Source organism: Nycticebus coucang, chromosome 3 (genome assembly GCF_027406575.1).
Source record: "Nycticebus coucang isolate mNycCou1 chromosome 3, mNycCou1.pri, whole genome shotgun sequence".
In the NCBI taxonomy this organism is placed as follows: domain Eukaryota; kingdom Metazoa; phylum Chordata; class Mammalia; order Primates; family Lorisidae; genus Nycticebus; species Nycticebus coucang.
Genome location: NC_069782.1, coordinates 67,361,408 through 67,381,721, shown reverse-complemented (window position 1 = coordinate 67,381,721; position 20,314 = coordinate 67,361,408). Strand labels below are relative to the sequence as shown.

The window sequence follows — 20,314 nt, the reverse complement described above, 5'->3', positions numbered from 1 at the left end:
CCCTCCAGGGTAAGGGGAGCAGAAAGCCCAGATATTTGGAGGGACAGAAAACACCAGCTGCTCTCCCTCTCTCCTTCACCCTCCTGCACCTTCTACCACTTTTCCCTTCCTCCTCCCCTGACATTACCCACATCCCACCCCTAGTTCACTTCTGCCTGTTTTAATGAGTTTCTCAGCTCTAGTCAGACCAGGTTTTGCTGGTGTATCCAGGGACAGGCTGTGGAAAGAGGGGCCCAGACTTAACCTACAGCCCCCCACCACCCCACCTCACCACAGGCACCACTCTCTAAGGGCAAATGAAGGAAAAGCCAACCTTCCCTTCAGAGCCATCCTGCCTGGGAAGGAGAGATTTTAGTGACATGTTCAGTGAGCTGCTTGCTAGAATTTTTAAAAAACAAACAACAGTTTAAAATCTTATTTAAGTTCCACCAGTGCCTCCCTCCCTTTTTCCTCTACCTTCGTCCCTCCCACCCACCCACCCCCAATCCACAAGTCCATTTTAACAAGGCTGAGAAGCAGATTGACTTTGTCAAGGGAGGTGCTGGGAGTTCAACCTCTGCCCTGAGCTGCTAATCTCCCCTGCCTCCTTTCGGGGTTGGGGGAGGGCCTCTGCCAATCCTGCAAGGATTTCAGCCCCTTTAGGAACCCTACTCTCTTTCACAACAGACCTTTCTTCACTCTTGGGTTTGGGAGCCAGACAGACAAAGCACCTGCCCCTCTCCCTGCCAAAGAGGAGCCACCACCCCCTCCACAGAAAAAGAGGGGGAGCCCCAAACCCAGAGTCTTTCCTCCCAGCAGCACTTCCCCCAAACCCTTTAATAAATTTTCTCAGTTAGATCTTAATGCCCAGCCTCCTCTCAAGTTGGGAGGGCACCCCTGCAAAAGGACATGGAAGATGCAAAGTCTCCCTCCCCCAAGCCCCTGCCTATGGCCCAGGGTTCAAGGCCAGGGTTGTTGGGGACGGGCTGCCTGTTTTCACCCAGCAGATTCCGTCCCCCATCATGGGCCCCCCAATCCTGGGTGCCCTTCCTCTAGCTTAACTGTCAGCTGTCCGTCACCTCTTTTTCCATCCGTCTTTGATTTGTGCTTTTTTCTCTTAATGGAAAAGTGGGGAGCCACCCCATTCATGCTCCTATTTGTCCCTCTCATAACTTTTCCCCATCCCAGGAGGAGCTCTCAGGCCTGGGGTGGGGCCCCGGGTGGGCGTGGGGGTGATTCAACCTGTGTGCTGCGAAGGACGAGACTTCCTCTTGAACAGTGTGCTGTTGTAAACATATTTGAAACCTATTACCAATAAAGTTTTGTTTAAAAAAAAGTGTTGCTGGTGTTTTCGACTTCGGTCACCCACCCACACACCCCCAGAGGGTTGGAAAGGGAATTTTGGACCACAGCGTCCAGGCTGATCAGGCCCTGGCCTGGGTGATTCTTGATCCCTTGATTTACTACCCAGTGTAGTAAAACCGGGTTTAGCCGGAATTCCGCCACTCTTCCCGCCCCACAGGAGAAGGGGGCGCCAAAATGCCCTATGACCCCCCCGGCTTCGGGTCCCCAAATCTGCAGCGCGACCTCTGCATCCAGCCCAAAGCCGAGAGGGCGCTCTAGGGAGGCGGTGAGGTCGCCGCGCCCGAAGGCCGAATGGCGGCGGGGGCGGCCAGGCAAGGGGAGTAAAGGGGAAAGACTGTGCGCGACCCCCTCCCTGCATCCAAAGCGCGGGGCCAGACGCGCCAAAGGAGTGGAAGGACGACCGCAGCCCGAAGGTCCCCGCAGCGCTCTGCGAGCGCGCCAGCCCCGGCCCGCAGGCGGCGAGTTCCCGGTAAGTGCGGTCCCGAGAGCGCAGCGCGCCGGGGAGGCGTGGAGAGGGGGGGCTGGGCGCTGGGGACGTCTGGGTCCCGCGCCCAATGGCTGGAGGGCGGCCGAGCACCGCCCGTCCGCCCTGCCCGCCCCCTCTCCCCTCCCCCCGGCACTCCCCTCCCCCTCCTCCGCCCGTCGCTTTCCCCCGCCCCCGCCCCGGCGCCAACTCCGCGGCGCCTCCTTAAAAAGCGCGCGGGAGTTGTAAAGGGGGGGGCCGGAGTGAGCCGGAGTGAGCTAGAGCGCAGGGTAAGAGGGGCGGGCTGGGGGCCCGGGCTCCACCTTAAAAGCGGGCGCGTGGGGGTGGGAGGGAGGAAGGCGGGCGGCAGGGAGGAGGGAGGGAAGGAAGGGGGGCTGGAGTGTCCCGGGCGCAGGGCGCGCGTGCGGCGGCGGCGGCGGTAGCGGCGGCGGGGAGGGGCCGGCCGCGCCGCGCTCCCCTCCTCCCTCCTCGCATCCCCGGCCCCGCGCGCGCCCAGCAGAAGCGGGTCTGTGTGTGCGTGCGTGTGAGTGAGTGAGTGTGTGCATATTTTTTTCTCTCTTTTCTTTCTCTCTCACTGTTTTCTCTCGTTCCCTCTCTCTCTCTCTCTCTTTTTTTTTTTTTTTTTTTTGCAAAGAAACAGCAGCGCCGCCGCCGCCGCTCCGCCGAGGCGCTGCGCCCCCCGGGGGGGGAGGCGGAGGAGGCGGGCAGCGGCGGAGGGAGGGGAGCCGGGAAGGGGGGCGCCGCGCTGGGAGGGAGGCAGCGCGCACGGTGCAGCCGGGCCGGGCGGGAGGCATGGCGGGGCCCCCGGCCCTACCCCCGCCGGAGACGGCGGCGGCCGCCACCACGGCGGCCACTGCCTCGTCGTCCGCCGCTTCTCCGCACTACCAAGAGTGGATCCTGGACACGATCGACTCGCTGCGCTCGCGCAAGGCGCGGCCGGACCTGGAGCGCATCTGCCGGATGGTGCGGCGGCGGCACGGCCCGGAGCCGGAGCGCACGCGCGCCGAGCTCGAGAAACTGATCCAGCAGCGCGCCGTGCTCCGGGTCAGCTACAAGGGGAGCATCTCATACCGCAACGCGGCGCGCGTCCAGCCTCCCCGGCGCGGAGCCACCCCGCCGGCCCCGCCGCGCGCCCCCCGCGGGGGCCCCGCTGCCACCGCCGCGCCGCCGCCCACGCCCGCCCCGCCGCCGCCGCCTGCGCCCGTCGCCGCCGCCGCCCCGGCCCGGGCGCCCCGCGCGGCCGCCGCCGCCACAGCGCCCCCATCGCCCGGCCCCGCGCAGCCGGGCCCCCGCGCGCAGCGGGCCGCGCCCCTGGCCACGCCACCGCCCGCGCCAGCTGCTCCACCGGCGGTGGCGCCCCCGGCCGGCCCGCGCCGCGCCCCCCCGCCTGCCGTCGCCGCCCGGGAGCCGCCGCTGCCGCCGCCGCCACAGCCGCCGGCGCCGCCACAGCAGCAGCAGCAGCAGCCGCCGCCGCAGCCACAGCCGCCGCCGGAGGGGGGCGCGGCGCGGGCCGGTGGCCCGGCGCGGCCCGGGAGCGTGCGTGAAGTCGTGCGCTACCTCGGGGGCAGCAGCGGCGCCGTCGGCCGCCTGACCCGCGGCCGCGTACAGGGGCTGCTGGAGGAGGAGGCAGCGGCGCGGGGCCGCCTGGAGCGCACCCGCCTCGGAGCGCTTACACTGCCCCGCGGGGACAGGCCCGGACGGGCACCGCCGACCGCCAGTGCCCGCCCGTCGCGGAACAAGGTGAGCGCGCTGGGGCGCCGCGCGGTGGGCAGGTGCGGGCGAAGTTGGTGGCTGGGGCGCGAGTCTCAGAGGAACTGGGCGGCGGGTGACTGAGGCTTTTCGCGGGTTCCGCGCGAGCTTGGTGTTCGATGACCTTGGCAAGTGACTTAATCTCCCTGAGCCTCAGTTTCCTTTACCATAAATGCGGTTTAATGACAGTAGCGACCCCTTCGGGTTGTTGAGGTAGTTAAGTGAGATTTGGTTGTTCGAGGGCTTTATTAACACACAACCTGACATGGAATGATGCCTGAAAGTTAGTCCGTATTGTTGTTACTAAAGGTCGTGTTGGGTGCACGACTCAGCCCAGGATCCTAGCGTCTGGGGCCAGGATCAGACCAGCTACTAATCTTACTTCCTCACTCCCCGTCCCCAGAGAGGTGGAGAAGAGCGAGTGCTTGAAAAAGAAGAGGAAGAAGAAGATGATGATGATGAAGATGATGATGATGATGTGTCGGAGAGCTCAGAAGTGCCGGATAGTGACCGTCCTGCAGGTGCTCAGCACCATCAACTTAATGGTGAGCGGGGCCCTCAGAGTGCCAAGGAGAGAGTCAAGGAGTGGTCACCCTGTGGACCCCACCAGGGCCAGGATGAAGGTCGGGGACCAGCACCAGGCAGTGGCACCCGCCAGGTGTTCTCCATGGCAGCCATGAATAAGGAAGGGGGATCAGGTAAGGATCTCTCTGGGTGGGGGGTGGGGGGGCAGTGCCTGGTTGGGGGGAACCCAACCCTAAGACAAAACCACAGGCAGCTGCTTTTTCTTTCCCAGCCTCTGTTGCCACTGGGCCAGACTCCCCATCCCCTGTGCCTTTACCCCCAGGAAAACCAGCTCTCCCTGGGGCCGACAGGACCCCTTTTGGCTGTCCGTAAGTTGGGGTGTTTAAGACATGGGGGCGCTGCCCAAGTGTGTGTAACACCTCGAGGGGTGTCACTATTCACTGGTGCCTTGTTTTGCGGTAGTCCTGGGCGCAAAGAGAAACCAGCTGACCCCGTGGAGTGGACAGTGATGGATGTAGTGGAATATTTCACTGAGGCAGGCTTCCCGGAGCAGGCAACAGCTTTCCAAGAGCAGGTGAGTTTCTAGCCAGGACTATACACCATAGCATACATACACTCTACAGCCTCAGCGGGCATGTGTTCTTACCCTGCTTTTTCTCTATGTTCTCCTGTCCTGCCCAGGAAATTGACGGCAAGTCTCTGCTGCTAATGCAGCGTACAGATGTGCTCACCGGCCTGTCCATCCGCTTGGGCCCAGCCTTGAAAATCTACGAGCACCACATCAAGGTGCTTCAGCAAGGCCACTTTGAAGATGATGACCCCGATGGCTTTCTAGGCTGAACACCCAGCCTCACCCCTACCCCAACCCATTCTAGCTACCTTCTCACCCAAGAACCCAAGAGTCCAGGAGCTGGATGAGGGACACCCTCAGCCCTCATAACAGATTCCAAGGAGGAGACACTCTTTACTCATCTCTCCATTTCATGTCTCTCTTACACACATCAACCCCCAGCTCATCAGTATGGTGGAGGGACAGTGGCCTGTTCATTTCACCCCTAGAAGGCCAATACTTCCAGCCCAGGACATTTTTGGAAAAAGAGAAAAAAGGAATAGAGGGGCTTCTCATTTCCCCAAGATCCTCTTCAGTTCAGCCATTTGTTTCCTGTATAAATGGTTTTTTTTTTTGCCTGTTTATTTTGGCGGGTGGCCTTTTCTCCCCCCACACCCATGCCCTTTTTCCAGGCTACCCTGGATCCCTAGAGAGTGGCTGGGGTGGGTTACCTGGGCCTTCTCTTCCCTCTTTCTTTCTGTTGGTTGTTGCTCCAGCTGACTATATTGCTTTTTAATATTGCACCGAAGGTTTTTTAAATAAAATTTTAAAAAAAGGAAAAGGAAAAAAGAATGCCACAGAGTCCATTTTATGAATGGGTTGGGGAAGGACAGTGAGGAGCCTCCTAGGAGACCCTAAGGTTAGAACAAAATTGTTAGGGCAGAGAGAAAGCCACATTCATGGTGCTGCCTCAAAGCCTGCAGTAATAATAACCACTCCAGGAGGGTGAGGATAAAACACCCAGGTATACACAATAGGTGCTTAAATGTTAATGTGTTGAGTAACTAGCAGTTCACTCCATGCTTTTTTTTTCTTGAGACAAGAATCTCACTCTATTGCCTAGAGTGCCATGGCATCAGCCTACCTCACATCAACTTCAAACTCCTAGGTTCAAGCAGTCCTGCCTCAGCCTCCTGAATAGTAGCTGGAACTACAGGCACCTGCCACAACACCTGACTAATTTTTTAATTTTTAGTAGAGATGGAACCTCCCTCTTGCTCAGGCTGGTCTCAAACTCCTGGGCTCAAAGGGATCCTCTCACCTTGGCCTCCTCGAGTGCTAAGATTACAGACATGAGCCACTGTTGCTGGCTCTGTCACATAGGCTAGATTGAAGTGGCATGATCTAAGTTCACTGTAGCTTCAAACTTCTGGGCTCAAGCAATACTCTAGCCTCTCAAGTAGCTAGTGCTATGGTCCAGTGCCAGGCTGTTGTGGGTTTTTTTGTTTGTTTTGTTTTCTTTTTTAGAGACAAGGTCTTGCTATGTTGCCTAGACTAGTCTCAAACTACTGGCCTCAAGCGATCCTCCTCAGCCAGCCTCTTGAGTAAATTAAGAGCTTCATTTTTCCTCAGTTCTACTGCAGCCCTATGAGGCAAAGAACTCATAAAACCCCACTTCAGAGATGAGGTAACTGACCCAGTACAGCAAAGATGCTTGCTCAGGGTCAGGACACAGGGCTGTGTCTGACACTGTCTGGAGTTCTTTACTCAGTTTTTAAATATAATGAATGTGTTTTGGCTTCGTAGCTATGTAACTTAGCCTGTACATGCTACAAAGAATCTAATCTACAAATGTGGGCAGGTAGGGTCTTCAGCCTTCATGCTTCTCTCCATAAAAACAGCCAAAGGGACTGGGCCATCAAATGAAATCAAGGGATAGGAAAAATTTTACAAGTAGTACTACTTTGTAAATAGCTACTACATCACAAAGCCCTACTAAGTTCTTGCCTAGTTTCTCAACTCCATTACAGTTAAAAACATAACAATAGGTTCTTGAGGGTGGGACCTAGGCATCCTCCCTTTGTCTACCTGCGCCTAGAAGTTTTGGACGCACATTAGATACTCCTCTAGGAAATCACCTTGGTTTGATAAAGGTGCCACCCCGCCCTGAGATGTAACCCCTCCAGCGCCAGCCTGGGTCTCTTTCACTCAGCTCATCCCTCCTTCCCATCGCCAGGTTCCCTTAACGCGCGTGTGCGCGGGGCACGAGGGTGCGCAGCCAGTGAGTGCGCAGGACCAGAGCAGCGCGCCCCTCCCGCTTGTTGATATTCAAAAGAGGCGAACTCACCCAGCGCCAGGGCGCTGGTGGAGAGGTCGAGGCCCCGGAGAGTTGGAGTGGGGCGCTCCCAGCCCAGCCAAATCCTAGGATCCTGGGGCAGGGTGAAACCCGTGGCTGAGTACCAGAAGCTTAAAAGAGGCTGAGGTCCCGCTCCTGGCCCAAGGATGGCTACAGAGCAGTGGTTTGTGGGGCCTCTTCCTCTGGGCCCTGGAGAAACGCCGCCCAGGGAGGACTTGGAACGCAGAGAGCAGCCTTGTGGAAACTCCTCGTGGTCGACGCCCCCTGTTATTAACGGAGACCCACCGGAACCAGAGCCCAGGGACGTCCAGGGCCAGCTGCCAGAGGACTTAGCGACCTCTACACCTTCCCCTGAGCCTCTTGTCCCCCCTGGGCCAACCGCTCCCCGCCTACCCCTAGACACTATGTTCAGCCCCATCACCCAACAGCTCTGCTACCTGCTCAAGAAGGCAGATGATTTCCAAAGCTACTTGCTCTACAGGTGAGGGTGTATGTGGTCTTAAGTTCCTGTGGGTAAGGAAACTTGAAGGTGACAGGATAGGTGACACACACCATGGTGGCAAAATTAAATGCATTAGGAGCCAGAGGGAGATAGTAAATGAAGCTAGCTGATTAGGAATCCACTTTCAGAGAATGCTCAGAACTGTGCAGAATTGGGGGTAGGAGGTGACTGTACTGTCCTGAGACCCAGTGTGTCTGGGGGTTGCCAAATCTCTAGGACTTTTTCTCCCAGTTTTTAAATGTTGGCTTAAATTTTGAACCCTGTGCTGAGCTAAACAAAACTCACCTGAGCCAAACTTGGCCCACAGTCTGCCAGTTTGAGACCCCAAAGGATAATGTGATTCCCAGACAGGAGAAAAAGATTGCAATGTTCACATTTTAATGTCTATTGGAATCCCCTGAGAGGCTTTTAAACCCTAGCGTTTTGGGCTTCACTCTGCCTAGAGTTTTGGGGGGTTTTTTTCCTGCACTTTTTGGCCAGGGCTGGGTTATGAACCCACCTCCGGTATATGGGGTCAGCGCCCTACTCCTTTGAGACACAGGCACCACCCCTGCCTGGAGTTTTGAGTCCAAACTGAGTTGTAGGCCTCAGGTGTCAGCCTTTTAACAAGTGTTCCAAAAGGTTTTGATGTAGATACTCAGAGAAAAGTCTAGGACTAGAAGATTTTGCACCAGGAATCTAGGCCAGGGTTAGTAGAATGTGAAGGGTTAGTAGAATGGGGGAAACTGAGGAGGGAGACAGATCCCAGGCAAATGCCCCCTTCTTCCTTCAGCAGGGACCGAGTACAGAAGGAACAGCTGGCAAAGGCCATGCCAACCTTCCTACAGATGTGTGAGCCCTACTTCCTATACTTGGAAGCAGCTGCAAGGAGCATTCCCCCTATCTATGGAGCCCTGCAGGAGTTGGTCCGAAAGGGGGTGCGTGTGGATCAGGTTTTCTGGACCCCATGCCTCTTCTCAAAGCTCTAGGACTGGGGGGTGGGAGGAAGGGGCCTGTTCCCAGCTTGTCTAGCTGATCTCATTAAACCTCCACTTCTGTGCAGCTGTTAGAGATCTCCCAACAGCTGACCCTACGCCTGGAACAACTGGTGCTCATGTATGCCTCCTTTGGGTTTGTGAACTTGGAGGAAACTGACCCTCTAAGGTAAAAGGCAAAAAACTGGGATTGAGGGTTTGTGGCATAGCCAGGGTACAGCCTCATCCCCTCACTCTCCCATTTCCTGCCAGCATCTCCTGTTTCTTCTGTGGAAGATTCTCCATCAGCCCTTCCCATGAGGTGTCTATCTTCAGATACTGTGCCCCAGCTGCCTACACTGCCAGCCGTTTCCCCAGATACCTCTATAAGAAGATGCGCTGGAACCTTGAAACTATCCCAGAGCCCAGTGGCAGGGGACAAGATTCCCATGTGGAATAGTAAGTCCCCTTGCCAAAATCAAAGTACTGCCCTCTATGATGAATACTAATATGGGCCTCTGAACCACCACTACTACTAAAGGATGAAAAGTAAACCAGGAAACCAAAGACCTTTGAAAGGCCACCCTGACCTTTTTTTAAAATTCTCTCTCCCATTGGCAGGAAGGAGAAAAGGACTTGGTTGTTTATTTATTTATTGAGACAGTCTTAACTTTGTCGCCCTAGGTAGAGTGCCGTGGCATCAAGTTCACAGCAACCTCAAACTCTTGGACTTAAGTGATTCTCTTGCCTCAGCCTCCCAAGTAGCTGGGACTACAGGTGCCCGTCATAACACCTGGCTAGACTATTTTTGTTGTTGTTGTTGTAGTTGTCATTGTTTAGCAGGCCTAGGGTAGGTTCGAACCTGCCAACCCCAGTGTATGTGGCCAGTGCCATAATCACTGAGCCACAGGCGCTGGGCACCCAGCTAGGGCCTTAGTTAAGTCAGATTCCTACCTGAGAATTTAAAGGTTACTTTTGACGAGTTTCTGCCTCTTCAAAATTAAAGCCCTCAACAGAAGCAGCTAGGGAACTGATTACTTTTAATTGTTGCTCCCTCCCCTCCCAGCTACTTCCTGTGCTATCGGGATACATGGGAAGATACAGGCAAGAGTCCAGCCAATTCGTGCCCCCAGATCCAGAAGCTGTGGTCCATTGGTCGATGGCTGCCCCTAGGGCCAGCTGAGGATGACCTTTATTCATGGTAGGAGCTAGAGCAATGGCAAAGTGGGCTTGGGCTTGGGAGGGAGGGGCAGTATCCCACCAAAGACCATCTTTCTTCCCCAACAGTTTGCTTCTTTTGGTAATAACATTTTATTGTGTCCTAAAAAGCACTTTAAAGATTCCAACAACCCATTGAGATCTATACAATTGGCCCCATTTTACAAAGAACAAATGCTCAGAGAGGTTAGGTTACTTGCCCGAAGACACACAGCTAGCAGTGTGATTGGACAGGTCAGATTCAGCCTCAAGGAGCTCCTTACTCCCTAAGTTTCTCATCAACAAGGAAACAACTTCACTCCAGCGTTTTTTCCCACCCCACCCCCCAGCAGAAACAAAGCCTCTTTCAGCCTTGGCCTCTCACTCAAGGGGCGGAACTCCGGAGGGCAGGGGTTACTAAAGTCCAGGCTTGTCTGTCCCCGGCCCCTCAGGATTTTGTGCCCACAGCCACCTGGAGACTACCAACAACTGCTGACCATCGGCTTCGAGGAACCATCGCACATACTGGCCACCGACCTGCTGGTGCAGATCCTCACAGGCCAGGCAGGCCCGGCCCGGCCACCGAGCACAGCCGGGCCCGCAGCGTGGGCAGCGCAGGGGTCTTGAACCTGGGGAACCGGGTAGAAGCTGGACCGTTCCAAATTCCAGGAAAAAGGCTCGCTCGTTTCTCCAAGTGTACCCTGGCCTCGCCTTCCAAAGAGCCAGGCTCAGTTAATCTGTTCGCACTGAATCCAGCTCGGCCGTGGGACCCTGAGTGGGAACACATTTGTTTTGTGTTAAATAAAAGAAAGAGGTCATACATAGGCTTAGCGTCCGCAGACAGCGCCGCGCCCCTCCCCTTGGGGCGGGAAGTCGCCGCCCACTCGCGCAGCCTTCTGGGAGGTGTAGTTTCTGGAAACATTCATAGTCCACTCCTACGTGGGCGAGAGCGTAGCGCTTGCACCGATGCGCACTTGAAGCAAAAAGGGAAGTAGCGGATCCTGTCAACAACTCAGAAAACCGCAGTTTTCAGGTAGCAGGGAAATTCGACGCCTACTGGAGGAAAGAATTTAGAACCATACCCACTCTTTTTTTGACCCGGAAGTTATGGTTTTCTAACGTAAAAAAAAAAACTACACTACCCGACATGCCCCAGGAAAATGTTCGCGATCAGATTCTGAAAGATTTCCTCTTCCAGCTTTTGAGACTTTGGATCCGGCCAGGTAGCTATCCTTCTTGGGGTATCTGGGGCATGAGCCGGGTGGGAGAGTCGTAAGGAACTCGAGCTTGGGGTTGATCTCTCCTCTCCCCAACGTTGGGCTGGAGACGAGACCCAAGATAACACAGGTGAAATCACCTGTTCAAAGCTCCCGCGGGCAAGTGGCGGAGGTTGGCCCCGAAGCAGGTCCGTCTGATCTCAGGTGGCTCCTTGCAAGGGAAAGGATGCCCTTCCTTACCTGGGAGTCAATCATCAGGAACCAAGGGACACCTTTTGGTTCTCCTCCCCCACCATTTTCATAGTCAGAGGAGAAAACCGAGAATCCTGCCCTTACGCTTTTGAGCAGCGCGGTCACCTCATAGTCCCTGGTGCAAAGTATTATCACAGCCTCAGTTTACAAATAACAAGGAGGGACCTAAGAGGCAAAGTGCATCAAGAATGGACGCCAAAACTCTAGCTCTTCATGGGGGTTTCTGAGGACAATTTCTGACTGCAAAGATGTTTTTAGTTCACGACCCTGGTCCGAATGAGTGAAGTCAAGGAAATTGTGAAGCTCCCTGATACTGAATTGAGGTCGCCCCTGTGAGTCTTCCCATGGTTTTAAGAATCTTTAGCTCAATCCAAAAGAAATCTAAAGCAAACCACAAATGCAAGTCACATGTGTAATTTCAAACTTTCTGGTAACCACATACAAAATAGAAGAGGTAAGATTCATTTTAGTGGTGTTTTTTATTTAACCAGTATACACAAAATATTATTTCAACATATAATCCATGCAAAAATTAGTAGTGAATATTTTCTTTTTTGGTACCATGTCTTGGCAATCTGATGTTTAACACTTACAGTGCAGCTCAGTTGAGACTAGCCACAAGTGGCTTTAGGCTGTCTTCCTTTAAGTGAAATTCACAGTCTGCATAAGACTAAAGGTTTCCTGTGGGTAGTGGCAGTGCAATACTGGGAGAGGAAGGAAACCAGCTTGATTTCCTGGGTCCTGTTGCTGTCTACACTTATGATTCTCACACTTTAGCATGCATCAGAATCACATGGATAATTTGATCATTAGGGCTATGCTGAGACTCAAGAATGTTTTTTTTTTTCTTTTTGAGACAGAGACTCACTTTGCCACCCTTTGTAGAGTGCCATGGCGTCACAGCTCATAGCAACTTCAAACTCTTGGTCTTAAGCCATTCTCTTGCTTCAGCCTCCTAAGTAGATGGGACTACAGGTGCCTGCCACAACGCCCAGCTATTTTTTTCTTTTTTTTAGAGACAGGGTTTTGCTCTTGCTCAGGCTAGTCTCCAACTCCTGAGCTCAAGCAATCCACCCACCTTGGCCTCCCAAGTGCTGGGATTACAGGTGTGAACCACCTCGCCCAGCCTTTTTTTCTTTCTTAACTTTTTTTTTTTTTTTTTTTTTGAGACACAGTATCCGATCTGTGGCCTGGAGCTAAAGTGCCTTAGTGCCTCAGTCTAGCTCACAGCAACTTCCTGCCTCAGTGATCCTCTTGACTCAGCCTCCCTGGTCATCACCGGCCACCACACTCGACTAATTTTTCTATCTTTAATAGAGACAGGATCTCACTTCAAGTCTCCAAGTGCTCCTCCTTTCTGCCTCCTTGGCTCCCCAGAGTGCTAGGATTATAGGCATGAGCCACCCTAACCCCTGGCGAAGAACTGCATTTCTAACAAGTCCCCAAGTATGGCTGATAATTGTTGGCCCAGGCACTACACTTTTTTGAGAACTGGTGTTCTACATCTACATCATGGTTCTCAAACTTGGCTGCATGTTGAAATAATCTGGGGAGCTTTAAATAAAAACACTGACAAAGCACCCCTCCATTCTGATCTGCTTGGAAGGGACCTCATAAGTTTAATATGCTGGAAAGTTAGAATACCCCTGGTTTAAGCACTCCTGTCCACTCTTGATGTTTAGTTCTTAGCTCCCCTCCTGGGAATTAAGAATTGGCTGTGAATGTTTCCATTTCCCTCCTTAGCAGTCCTGGATCTCTCCTGTCTTTCCCTCTAGACCACCCAGAGTTAAGGTCAAGCACATGGTCAGTGTACTGATGATGGAACCAGGAATTGGGCCTTTCTTGGGCTAAGCTACACTTGGCTGTTTGAGCCTTTTTTCTCATTTTATATTTCACTAGACATTTGCTGTCCCTATGCAGGAGGCAGAATCGGTCAGATTCCAGGAGTTTTTTTTTTTTTTGTAGAGACAGAGTCTCACTTTTATCGCCCTGGGTAGAGTGCCGTGGTGTCACACAGCTCACAGCAACCTCCAACTCCTGGGCTTAGGCGATTCTCTTGCCTCAGCCTCCCAAGTAGCTGGGACCACAGGTGCCCGCCACAACGCCAAGCTATTTTTTGTTGCAGTTTGTCCGCTGCGAGTTTGAATCCGCCACCTCGGTATATGGGGTCGTCGCCCTACCCACTGAGCCACAGGCGCCACCCAGATTCCAGGAGTTCACGCAGCAATTCTAACTGTTCTGGGTCTCACATTTTCTGGTCTTAGTGTACTTCTAAAAAGCTGTGAACCTATAGCCCCAGAATGTTAACGGTACAGATACAGTTTTAGAGACAACTTAGGGTGTTCACTTCCCCTCTTGAACTCCCATCTAGGGAAAAGGAATTAACCAGGACTTTCGAAAAGTTTCTTTCTAAAGAGTCACAATTGTGAAAAGTTCAGTACATTTTTATTTTGTGGATGTTATATTTAATAGTTTAAGAAGCATGATTTCTCTTTTAAAGCCTGTGTTTCTAGTTGCTTTTGGAAACCAGAAACTCCTGACACTCACCTCTCACATATACATTCATTCCTTGTGAGAAACAATGTCAAGAACAGTGATCATCAGAAACTGGTGGTGTTGAGAAGTAGCTTGTACCCTCACTACCTACCACCACCCCCTTTTTTATAAGCTTTCTATATCTCCCCAGGATAGGAACAGCCTCTTATCACTGTTAAGAGGCCCACTTGGCACTAATAGCCAACGCCCAGAGGGCGCGGGGTAAGCCGCTGGCACTAATAAATGTTGAGAAGGCAGGTTGGAAAGGGAGGACGCGAGCTCTGAGCGCCACATTTTGCGCCCACGCCGCCAGGGGGCAGTCGGACTCGGGCCAGGCCGGGTCTGGCACCGCGAGGCGGGCAGCCTGGGAATAGGGTGCTATGGGCACATTCCCGCATTCCGGCCGGCGCCTCTTGTGGGTTTTCTCAGGCCCCACCGCAGAAGAGAAGGACCCAGAAGAAAACAGCGTCCACTGCCCTGATAGAAAGGTTTTATTGGGGGAGGGGGCAGCTGAGGCGGTGACCCCAGCCCTCTGACAGCCAAGGGAGAGGATAGTTCAGTTAGCAATTAGAAGTGCTGGACAGTTTCACTGACACAGCTGTGGATGGTGGTCACTTTCCCAGTGCAGACTTAAATGTTAATTAAAAGGTTAATTCCTTTAAAGAGAGTACTGGTCAATTTCATAAAGTCAAGATCAAGGATGGACCGGTCAATTTCATCTTCCCCAGCACAGAGGGCCTTCTGCCTAACCGGAGGACACTGCTGGACGCCCCCCCCCCCCACGACCTGGTCCTCCGACGGATGTGTTGCTTCCGGCCACGGTTCCCAGTCTACTCAAACCTCAAGGTTTGCGCTCTTCCTAGTCAAAGAGAGGGCCAGAAGTTAGGCCGGCCTCAGTGACCCGCGCACCGCACCCAGGTGCAGGGTGGGGTGGTTTGGGACGCTGGACGACCGCATCCTCCTCACCCTCGGGCTGCGCCCCACAAAGTTCTGGCCAGAGTGGCTCTCCAAGGGGTGGGGGCGGGGATACATCTTTCCACACACAATGTGCTGACACTGCAATGGCGGGGACACTGTGTGTGAAAGCGACAAGTGCTTTAGGCACAGGTGAAGGGGACTCCCACCTGCTCCAGACCGTTCTCCGAAGCCTTTCTGCGGGGGGGCCAGATCACCGTCAACTTTCCATCACCCCTGCTCGCTGCGGGGGAAGGGGTGCTCAGTCGGGGTTGCCCCTCCTTTCATCAGATGGAGGCAGCCAGGATGAAAGAGGCCGGCCGCACCCCTTAAACACACACAGGCGTTCACCCTTCTTTTTCCCACGGAGGCCTTCATCCAGCTCCGGGGAACCCAGGAACCCGAAGGAGGAAGGAAGAGGGAGAGCCAGGAACCCGAGAATTTAGAGGGAAGAACCCAATGAGGGTTCCTTGGAACTCGACAAACAGGAAGACATCTGGAATCCTCCCCCACCCAGCCTCCTCAACTTAGAGGGTGTGGGTCTGGTAGTCCATCCATCACTCGAGTGGGAAGTAGAGCGCAGGGAGTAGGCAGCCCAAAGTAGTAGGGCAAAGGACAGAAAATTGAGAAGGAGGTCCTGGGAGTCTGGGAGCCTCAAGAGAGAGACCGCGAGAATCCAAGAACCAGAAAAGAGGCCACTGGACTTGGGCTATCAGCGGGGACGGCTGAAAGCCTGGGGGTCTCCGGCGTCGCGGCGCCGGCGGCTTACCAGTGAGGCTCGGCGCCGGCTCCTTGAAGTCTACGGTACCGTAGACGCTGCGCCGCTGGCGCTGCAGCTCCCGCTCGCGCTCGCGCACCTCGCGCACCTCCTGCTCCAGCAGCGACGGAGCTATAGGGGCCGTGGCGCAAGCCAGCTCTGCCGAGCGCGGGCGGCCTCCGGGTTCTGGCCGCCACTGCGGGCTCGCGCCGCCTTCCGCCGCCACCGCGGAGGAACCGCTCTCCGCCGCGGCCTCGAAGAAACGCTTGAGTTCCCCCAGCGGCTGCGGCGGGGACCCGAGACGCGGGACTGGGACCGCGGGGCGCGTCAGCGCCGCCTGCCGGTGGGCCTCCCGCTGGATGTCTCGCTGCATCTGCGCTCCCGCGCGCGCGCGCTCCAAGGCGCGCGTGGACGCGGGGCTAGGGCCGGGCAGACTGAGCATTGGCCGCACGCGCAACTCCACGAGTTCGTGGCACGCGCGGCCCGGGCTCAGGCCCCGGCTCCGCCGCAGGCTTTCTTCACGTTCGCAGCTGCGGCGGATTTCGCGCTCGATGGGCGTCTCCATTGGCAGTTCCTCCGGGTCTGGTTGGGGAGCCTCGGGACACAGAAGAAAACGCAGCTGCAGGGTTTCCTGGCTTGACCCAGAGGAGGAGGTCTTAGGGCCGGGAGTAGGAAACTGCCCCTGTACCTCTGCGCTTCCCGCTTCGGACGGCCCAGGATCGTCACTGCCTGGTTCAGGATGCACAAAGCCCGCAACTGCGGACGGCTGGCCTGATGGCTGGAGGACTTCGCTCCCTTGCTCAGGGGTCTCGACGCCCTGCTCTGTGGAGGGCACGAGGACCTCGCAGCTCGGCCAGGAGACTTCAGTGTCCTCTATGGCAGGCCCAGGGGTTTTGCCGTCTGGCTCAGGGGGCTCTTGGCCCCGCGCTTCAGACGACCCCAGGGTTCCACTCTCTCGCCCGGAGGCCTCGGTGTCCAGGGTTGGAACCAGCTCGGAACCCTTAGTTCCCCTCGCCAGGATTTTGATGCCCAGAGCTAGGACATGGTGCCCTGTGCGGCACCTGTGGCTGTAGTCGCCGCCGGTCGGTTCCAAGGCGTCGCCCGCACTGGCCGCTTCTCTCTGACCCGCCTCTGGCCTCCAAGAACGGCCCCCGGGGGCAGGGCCGGGCACAGCCTCCGGCACCTGCCAGGAGGACTCCGGCCCCGCCCTCCGGACACCCACGCCTCGCTGGAGTAGGGGGTGGGCACAGAATTTCATCTACTGGAGCGCCCAGGTCAGCTCAAGAAGCAGGACTTCTTGCAAGAGAGCTTGCCTAGACCTGACCAACTACCTAGGTGGCACTCTGGGTGCGGTGTTTTACCACTGAGTGCACCCTGGCACCTTTTCGGCTCCATGTCCCTGGCGTTGCGTAGGAAACTTGACCACACTAGTGCACCGGGCTGGGCTTCTGAACCACTGGCCCTCTTGTTGGGGGTATCCTCCGAAACCATCTTTCCAGGACCTGGCCGGGCCAGCCGGCAGCGACGCCCCTGGGCGCTTGGGCCTTCCCTTCGGGTTCCACCCTTGCTGTGCACAGCTCAGGCCCGAGGGGGCGCCAGGAGCCGCCTTACTGCGCTCCAGGCTCTCCCTCCCCCGAGAGGGCTCAGCTGAGTTCCCAGCACTACGCCGCAGCCCCCGTCAAGCAGAGAAGCGGCTTCTCCTCCCCTACAGGCAAAGTCCGCGAGGTGTCCGTGGCCAAGTGCACTCCCTGATTGAGGGAGGAGGGAGAGACAGACACAGAGCGCCTAGGGCGCAGCATAGAGGTTGCGGTTGAAAGGCGGTCACCTTGGGCTCGGGCGGCCATGGAGGCCCAGACTGGGGGCAGGAGGCGTCCTGGCTGGCGGAAGATAGCGGCTTCCTGAGCCTGGGACCAGAACGTGTCGTTCAAGAGCAGGATGGATGTTCATGTCCCCGCGCGGGCCATCCACCCCAGGGACATTTTCCACTCTTCCCCCTGGTGGAAGTAGGCTCTCCCTAGAACCTGCCCCCCGCCCTCACTACTCTGGAATGACCAGGAAGAAAGATATAGTTATCTAGAGAAAGTAGGGGGAGGGCTACATAGCCTCCCAGTAATCCAACTATCTGATCATCCCTTCCCCCAACTCCCTGCCTCCCCCTCTATGATGACTCCTCTCCTCTCTTCCATTCTCTCACTCTACTGCCCCCCCATCCCGACCTCCTCCCTCTAACCCCATTGGTCTAATTGGAATCAGGCCAACCTGAGCTCCATCCCATTTATAACCTGAGCAAGGTGTGAACCTTCTCCAAGGCATAGTTTCCTTGTCTGATTAGCAGTGCCTACTGGTGAAGGCAGTGATGAGGATTTAAAGTTATATACTGGAAAACGTCTCTATAGGTCCTTCTCTCCTCTGTCACTTCTGGTGCTTCCTCTGGCTGTGATAACTGGGCTCTTGGTCCTCATTCCACTGAGCTTTCTCTGTCCGCAGACACCTGCCTTTTTGGCACATCAGTTGCTGTCACCTCCCTCTGTCCTCCTTCCCATTAGCTCCTTGGTCTTTGAGGACACCACCAATCCTGATTTCCTCCTACTTCATAGATACCTCTTCTCATACTTCTGTTTCAACTGCATCAACAGACTTGCAGTGGGGTCAGCAGGTGGGAGAGAGGAGTGTGAGGTCAAGATATTTATTCCATGTCCCCTCACTCCAAGCCCTACATAGCTAGCAGCTCCACACAGTGTTTCCAGGGTTAAGAGGGTGGTAACAACACCCAGAGTGCTGGACTATGCCTTAATGATTTCCCTATACCTTTGTCAGTTACTCTGGGTGTACTACCTTTTCCCATGAGCACTCAGACTGACAATTTCATGCCTTTTTTTTTTTTGAGACAGAGTCTCAAGCTGTCACCCTGGGTAAAGTGCTGTGGCATCACAAATCACAGCAACCTCAAACTCTTGGGTTTAAGTGATTCTCTTGCCTCAGCCTCCCAAGTAGCTGGGACTACGGGTGCCTGCCACAATGCCTGGCTATTTGTTGTTGTTGTTGTTGTTGCCATTGTTGTTTTAGCTGGCCTGGACCGGGTTTGAACCTGCCAGCACCCTACCCACTCTGCATGTGGCCAGCACCCTACCCACTGAGCTACGGGTGCTGCCCTCTTTTTTTTTTTTTTGTAGAGACAGAGTCTCACTGTACCACACTCGGGTAGAGTGCTGTGGCGTCACACGGCTCACAGCAACCTCTAACTCTTGGGCTTATGCGATTCTCTTGCCTCAGCCTCCCGAGTCTTTTTTTTTTTTTTTTTTTTAAGAAAAAGAGACAGGATCCACTCAGGCTGGAGGACAGTGGCCCACCATAGCTCACTATAACCTCAAACTCCAGAGCTCAAGCCATCCTCCCATCTCAGCCTCCTGAGTAGCTGGATTACAAGTGTGCACAAACACACCTGGCTAATTTTTATTTTTGTAGAGATAGGGGTCTCACTATGTTGTCTAGGCTGATCTCAAACTCCTGGCCTCAAGTGATCCTTCTACCTCAATCTCTCAACTCAGCTTCCCAAAGTGCTGGGATTATAGTTGTGTTAATCTCATAGGTGTTGTTTTGTTCTGTTTGGTTTTGTTGATTCAGGTTTTTTCTCTCTTTCTGAGTATAGAGTGCAATGGCAACCTTAAACTCTCAGCCTCAAGAGATTCTCCTTCCCAAAATGCTAGAATTACAGATGTGAGCCACCAAGTCTTGCCAATCTCATACTTTAAACACCCTGACTTCTACTCTGGGCTTTAAACTCACACCCAACAGTCTCCAGTCTAATAGGTATCTCAAACTGAACACTCCAAAAACTGAACTCTTGGTTTCCCCTAAGCTCACTCCTCCCCACTGTGTGTGGCAACTCCACTCATTCCTACCAAAAACCTAGGAGTTGGCTTCAATTTCTCTTTCCTTCTCCTGCCCTCTAATCCATCATCAAACCTGTTAGCTCTACTACTCCAGACTCATTCTGAATTCATCCACTTCTCTCCACACTTGCTCTAGCCACCTCCTCTCTCTCCAAATGCTTCTATCAGATTCAGAATAAAAACCCAAATTCCGACTTGGCTCCTCCACATACACGAGGGCTGGCGGGTTCAAACCTGGCCTGGGGCCTTGCTAAACAACGACAACTACAAGGACAACAACAACAAAAATAGCCGGGCGTTGTGGCGGGCCCCTGTAGTCCCAGCTACTTGGGAGGCTGAGGCAAGAGAATCACTTAAGCCCAAGAGTTTGAGGTTGCTGTGAGCTGTCACGCTACAGAACTCTATTGAGGGCTACAAAGTGAGACTTTGTCTCAAAAAAAAAAAAAAATCCAAATTCCCTACCCTGCCCACTTCTCAGAGCTCATTCTCTGACATTATGCCCTTAGATCACTTCATTCCAGCCTTTCTGCTTCCCTCAAATCCCCAAACTGCATCTGGTTAAAATGTCTATTATATGACTGTTTTTTGCTATTCAGTCTCGGCTCAGATGTCACTTCTTCTGGGAACTGGTCCCTGGTCACCTGACCTACAGCAGTACCCCCTTTTTAACCCTATCCCGGATATTCTCAATAACTCACTCTGTCTACTGCAGTTATCACTGATTACCTTTATTTCTTTACTTATGTGTGTATTATCTCTCTTCTCAGGCCAGAAAGTGAACTGTGTGATAGCATTTTCCGTTTGTCTTATTCACCTGTATATTCATTTCTCCTATGCTTAGAACAGTGCCTGTCACATAGCAGTTGTTTAAGAATTATTATTTAATGATATTTACTAGGTATCTATTGCAATGCTGGGAATAAGGAAATAAATCAGACTTGGAAGTTGCAGTTGAGTTTAAGAAATAGACGCAATTATAACACAGAATAGTACTGCCCTAATATGGTACCTATGACGAGAATACAAATGTAGGACCTAACTATACA

The 20,314-nt window shown here is 54.3% G+C and overlaps 3 protein-coding genes across 8 annotated transcripts; 2 read left to right on the top strand and 1 right to left on the bottom strand.

Annotated features, from left to right (window-relative positions):
- Positions 1-1,697: 1,697 nt before the first annotated feature.
- SAMD1 (sterile alpha motif domain containing 1) lies at positions 1,698-5,495 on the top strand. Of its 2 annotated transcripts, none has more exons than XM_053586588.1 (6): positions 1,698-1,813; positions 2,463-3,568; positions 3,981-4,275; positions 4,374-4,470; positions 4,565-4,676; positions 4,784-5,495. In XM_053586588.1, exons 2-6 carry the CDS (start codon positions 2,621-2,623, stop codon positions 4,940-4,942), a joined length of 1,611 nt encoding a protein of 536 aa, XP_053442563.1. In that variant the 5' UTR covers positions 1,698-1,813; positions 2,463-2,620; the 3' UTR covers positions 4,943-5,495. The 2 variants fall into 2 exon arrangements, with proteins under 2 accessions (XP_053442563.1, XP_053442562.1); XM_053586587.1 differs by lacking the exon at positions 1,698-1,813 and adding an exon at positions 2,004-2,097.
- Positions 5,496-7,154: 1,659 nt separating this feature from the next.
- On the top strand, positions 7,155-10,287 carry C3H19orf67 (chromosome 3 C19orf67 homolog). The gene is made up of 6 exons (XM_053586019.1): positions 7,155-7,489; positions 8,283-8,427; positions 8,553-8,653; positions 8,737-8,922; positions 9,530-9,664; positions 10,113-10,287. The coding sequence occupies exons 1-6, from the start codon at positions 7,155-7,157 to the stop codon at positions 10,285-10,287; spliced, it is 1,077 nt and encodes a 358-aa protein (XP_053441994.1).
- Positions 10,261-17,391, bottom strand: MISP3 (MISP family member 3). Of its 5 annotated transcripts, XM_053586018.1 has the most exons (4): positions 16,064-17,390; positions 15,388-15,970; positions 14,789-14,862; positions 10,261-10,431 (listed from the first exon to the last, which is right to left on the bottom strand). In XM_053586018.1, the coding sequence occupies exons 1-4, from the start codon at positions 16,631-16,633 to the stop codon at positions 10,393-10,395; spliced, it is 1,266 nt and encodes a 421-aa protein (XP_053441993.1). In that variant the 5' UTR covers positions 16,634-17,390; the 3' UTR covers positions 10,261-10,392. The 5 variants fall into 5 exon arrangements, 4 of the variants coding, with proteins under 4 accessions (XP_053441993.1, XP_053441990.1, XP_053441991.1 ...); XM_053586015.1 differs by having other exon boundaries at positions 15,388-17,391; XR_008379017.1 differs by lacking the exon at positions 10,261-10,431 and adding an exon at positions 11,063-14,523 and having other exon boundaries at positions 14,631-14,862; positions 15,388-17,064.
- Positions 17,392-20,314: the final 2,923 nt, after the last annotated feature.

Coding starts and splice junctions, on each gene's coding strand:
- C3H19orf67 (XM_053586019.1), top strand. CDS start 7,155: ATGGCTACAGAGCAGTGGTTTGTGGGGCCTCTTCCTCTGGGCCCTGGA. Junction 7,490..8,282: donor CAAAGCTACTTGCTCTACAG/GTGAGGGTGTAT, acceptor TTCTTCCTTCAG/CAGGGACCGAGTACAGAAGG. Junction 9,665..10,112: donor GAGGATGACCTTTATTCATG/GTAGGAGCTAGA, acceptor CCGGCCCCTCAG/GATTTTGTGCCCACAGCCAC.
- MISP3 (XM_053586015.1), bottom strand. CDS start 16,633: ATGAAATTCTGTGCCCACCCCCTACTCCAGCGAGGCGTGGGTGTCCGG. Junction 14,863..15,387: donor GCCGGCGCCGAGCCTCACTG/GTAAGCCGCCGG, acceptor CTTCCCCCGCAG/CGAGCAGGGGTGATGGAAAG. Junction 10,432..14,788: donor CGGAGAACGGTCTGGAGCAG/GTGGGAGTCCCC, acceptor GTTCCCACTCAG/GGTCCCACGGCCGAGCTGGA.
- SAMD1 (XM_053586588.1), top strand. CDS start 2,621: ATGGCGGGGCCCCCGGCCCTACCCCCGCCGGAGACGGCGGCGGCCGCC. Junction 4,471..4,564: donor AGGACCCCTTTTGGCTGTCC/GTAAGTTGGGGT, acceptor GTTTTGCGGTAG/TCCTGGGCGCAAAGAGAAAC. Junction 4,677..4,783: donor CAACAGCTTTCCAAGAGCAG/GTGAGTTTCTAG, acceptor TGTCCTGCCCAG/GAAATTGACGGCAAGTCTCT.